At 38.8% G+C, this 4,372-nt stretch overlaps 1 protein-coding gene across 1 annotated transcript; it reads right to left on the bottom strand.

Moving 5' to 3' along the window:
• Positions 1–232: 232 nt before the first annotated feature.
• Positions 233–4,055, bottom strand: LOC139498802 (uncharacterized). Its single transcript, XM_071287359.1, has 2 exons — positions 3,786–4,055; positions 233–3,063 (listed from the first exon to the last, which is right to left on the bottom strand). Exons 1-2 carry the CDS (start codon positions 3,852–3,854, stop codon positions 952–954), a joined length of 2,181 nt encoding a protein of 726 aa, XP_071143460.1. The 5' UTR covers positions 3,855–4,055; the 3' UTR covers positions 233–951.
• Between the last annotated feature and the right edge of the window lie 317 nt (positions 4,056–4,372).

Genomic DNA, 4,372 nt, shown 5'->3' with positions numbered 1-4,372 from the left:
TTTTCGTTTCCGGCTTTACCAATTAAGTGTGTAGAATCTACACTACCGTGATTTTACCTCCAAAGTGAATAGTTCAAGTGCTACCATTGGTCAAGAACAATGTATTCGGAATGGGCGTGACTTAAATCTTCCGACAGATGGCGCAACATTGTTTTCACAAATGTTGGCTCAATCCGCCAAGGGTGAAGAGAGCGGGAGTGGATCGTAACCCTTGGCTAGCGAAGATGGTGTTGTATTTCCCTTCACAATTTTGGAATCTATCAATATTACTATTTTTCTAAGCTTGTCAAAAAACAAAGGTTTTGCCTGCGTCACTACACGATGTGATATTGCTTGTTCGCGGGTTATCGCCTCCAAATAACGTTGAACTTTTTTACTAGCAATAGGGTTCCCCAAATTAGAGCCCTCGTCCCAACTTCTTCCCTTCCCATAGTTTTCAAAAATTCTTTTCAATTGGCCCCACATGGTTCGTACAGTGCTTGAGGCTAACCTTAAAGGGCATGGACAGTCAAAAATTCCAGACTTACCCAGATTAGGACAAATTATCTCATGCACTTGGGTTTTTTCCTTGCAATCCTTGACAATTAAGAATTTTCTTACTTCTTCTGGCGTAGCAAAAACAATGCTCTTAGCATTTTTAGAAAGAAAATCTGAAAATTCTTTTTCAAGGGCGCTAACTTTTTTACAGTACGGGGTATTCTCCATCATGATATCCAAATGTCTTATTCTTTCATTGACCATAATATCTATCAAATCTACAGGCTCGTCGCTCTGAATCTCTAAATAATTACCACAAGATTGACAAAAGTTTGCATCGTCATCGTTAGGGTAAGAGCATGAGCCACAGGGCGAAGCTGGTTTCCAAATTCTTGGTATTCCACAAGGTATCTAAAATTAGAAAATGATTTTGGCTGCATACAAGTCATGCTTCAAAGGCATTGGGTGAAAACCTTATTTCGATGGGGCTAACAGAACAGTATTATTCCCTGGACGACCTAAGACTAAAACGTCGTTTACCATAGACCAAAGTGTTGGCCACCAACACGGCAACGGCGATAAAGCTGGGAAAACAAACGTGCAGCATTTCGGCTTTTGTTCAACAAGAAAACTGAGAACAGGAGAAATAAGACAAAAAGGTGGAAAAACGTATGGGTTCAACTCATCAGTAACATTCTGAGCGAAAAGATTAACTCCAGAAGATTTTGGGGTAGCACAAGGAGTAAAGTGCCTTAAAGGTTTACCACCATCATCGACCATAGCGTTTGAGTCAAGGGCCATTAGATTCACAGTATGCGGTCCAAACCGCTTTTGAACCAAGAGCCAAGCTTGTTGACTGAGCATAGTATCTTGAAAGCTTAAAATTCTAGACTGAATATCTGCAGGATTACATTTTGAAGGAATGTAAAGTAAATGCAAATCAATGTTCATGGTTTGGCAGACGTGAAAAATTGATTTGAATACATCATTGAGGTCAGAACTTCTACTTCCACCCTTTTCCCAAGATGCTATAACTACTTGATTGTCAACCAACACGTCAACCCTATGATCCTTGATTTTTCCTGACAATGAAACCAAAGTTTTTTCAACAGCCTCGGCCTCTTTCACATGAATAGGCCTATCATCTCCCGAAACAAAGAAATTACCCAAAACTTCCTGCTCTTCAACAACAGCGCCCCATTTGTACAGCGATGCATCTGTTGCAAGTTTTATTTGCAAATGCCTTTCTTTCCTCCAAGGGACAAACCCCTCCCATTTGTCTAAAAATGCCCAATGACTTATTTCAGTTTTTAAACGACCCTCAAGAGCAACGGATCTGCTGTTTTTAATGGCCTTGCTTATAGCTAAATTTACTTCTCTGGTATACAATCTCGCGGCGGGAACCGCTAACATAAATGATATACATTTTCCTGTAAACCTTTGAAGCGTTTTTAACGAAACTACTTGCTGGGTCAACATGTCTTCACTAAGTAAAGCAAATGCCACTTTCTTCTTTTCAGGTAACACAAAAGCCTGTTTAACAGAATCTATCAACATACCAAGAAATCCAATAACCTGACATGGCTCGAAAACCGATTTATCCAATCCAATGAAATGCCCTAACCAAATTACTACTTGACATACGATATACAAGCTCTTTAAGGCTTTGAATTTTCCGTTAATACAAGAAACTGTAAGGAATTCAACAATGAGTCGGTCGTCTATATATTGTAAGCAAGGCACCCCAAGTTTCCTACAAAATCCAGTAGCTGCAAGCCCAATAGTATGGTAAATATACGCGCTGGTCTTAACCCCAAACGGAATTGTATTATAAACTAAAAACCAGCCCCCAAATTCAACTCCAAAATATGTTCTAGACTCTTCTTTTAGTAAAACATGGTCGTACCCAGATTTATCATCTAAAGAATTTAAGAAGACATTGCTATGCACTAACCGTGGAACGTCCTTTAAAGTGTCCAAGACAAAAGGTTTGTCCATTATCCAAAGATTAAGGAACCGTTCGTCGTGGCACAGTCTTGGCTTTGTTATCTCTATAGTAAGTGGCATAACTAGATGAGGAGGTTCACATTTCCCTACTTTACCCCATACTGACATTGACTCACTTTTTAGCCTAGTTAAAAGAGTGGATTTAATAAAATCGGTATGATCTTTGCACATAGCTGAATTAATAAAATATTGTTTAGGCGGGCTGTCTGAATCATAAGATTTCCCTTTGAAATTTCCCCTAAAATGTTTGAAATATTTTGTCACATCAACGCCATTTTCCAACCAATCTAAAACTTCCTCACTTGGCTCTACAGTTTTCCATTCATTAAAATGCTTATGCAAATTTCCCGCCTGAAAATACTCTGGATCTCTAAAGGGTAGGGCTTCGAAATCAAACTGGTCACTAGCGACAACCTCTTCAGCTAATGTAACGTAAAACGGAGGTTGAAGAACCTTTCCTCTGTAATTGACCCAATGTTCTTGTATTTTAAAATGACTAACTTCCATAGGATTAAAACCAGATCCCGTTTCCCAGTCAGGAATGTCAGGATGAAATCTTAACTTCTTAACAGAACCACCCTAAAAGAGAAAAATAAATTACAGAATTACAGAGAAAAAATTCCGACCTCCATTCCACGTGACAAATGCCACTAGAGAATTAGATCCCCCGGAATAGAAATCAAAAATACTAAAAGTAGTGAATGGGCAAAAGATAACTAAAGTTCAAATGTTCAAAAATGTGGTAATAATCAACATGACTCGTACAGTAATACAACAAAATAAATCTATTCTTTCTTCATCTTTGGACAATTGTTAACATAGTGACCAATTTCTTTACAGAAGAAACAGGCACCTCTTACACGCTGAAATCTGTGCCTTGGACCTGGCCCTCGCGGTCCCATTAATGGTGGCAACACTTGACCTGGATAATTATGACCCATTGGCATCGGAGCCGGATATGGAGGGTAAAAATAAGGTATTTGTTGCTGATCTTGTAATAAATTAACACTCTGGCCAACGCTCGGCTCCTTTTCCTTTTCGGCCTTTGAGTCATACTTTTTATTTTTTGACCACTCGGCTATAGCGGATGAAATCTTCCTATCCTCGCTTGATCCCAACAACCTCAGGCACAAATTACAGACATCAGGATTATCCTCATAATGTCTACAGGCCTGTAGCACCTTGCTATAGTATTCAGTCTCATTGTGACCTGCCTTTAAAGCACAATCGACCAGGACTTCCAGAGACGCTAGAAGTACACATGCTGAAGTAAGCTTAGGCCTACTTGCCAATACTCTTACATGTTTGAGAGCTTCGTCCACCTTATCTGCGTGCTGTTGATTTCGCATACCATCGAGATGCTTCTCCATTTCTTTGAGTCTTGCCTCCAGATCTGCACCTCCTGTTGGCGCACTGGAACTTCCGACATTACCACTTGCAGTTTCTGTGCCACTTCCACTGCCACTCCCTAATGCTTGCAGTCCAGAAGGGCCTGCTACAAAATAGAAACCAATATCACAAAAAGTTCTACAATACAATTAATATCAATAAGTATAGATGAAATAATTTCCAAAGCCAAATTAAGATCAAGATGAAGTACAGCAATATATTAGGACGTTTTATTTCTAAGTAGCCGGTCATTACACACAGAGAATATTCTTTTCATCAAAAAATTGATCAACGTTTTTTCTCAGGTAAAATATTCTGGTCCGTATTTCAATAACAATGAAAAAAGTTGAATTCCACAATCTATACATAAATTATTTGCAATATTGAACCTTCTTAAAATGCAATGATAGCCAGAGAAGAATTGTGCGAAATAAATATATCTAAAAAGATCTACACTATACTTTGTCAGAGGATAAGTGCTTTTCAGCCTGGCTAAATT

Source organism: Mytilus edulis, chromosome 12, assembly GCF_963676685.1.
Source record: "Mytilus edulis chromosome 12, xbMytEdul2.2, whole genome shotgun sequence".
Taxonomy (NCBI): Eukaryota; Metazoa; Mollusca; class Bivalvia; order Mytilida; family Mytilidae; genus Mytilus; species Mytilus edulis.
This window is presented reverse-complemented; position numbering and strand designations above follow the sequence as displayed.

What these genes read in the sequence shown, in the direction of transcription:
- LOC139498802 (XM_071287359.1), bottom strand. Translation starts at nt 3,854, where the DNA reads ATGGAGAAGCATCTCGATGGTATGCGAAATCAACAGCACGCAGATAAG. An exon ending in TGGACGAAGCTCTCAAACAT is followed by an intron (nt 3,064 to 3,785) that starts GTAAGAGTATTG and finishes TTTCTCTTTTAG; the next exon opens with GGTGGTTCTGTTAAGAAGTT.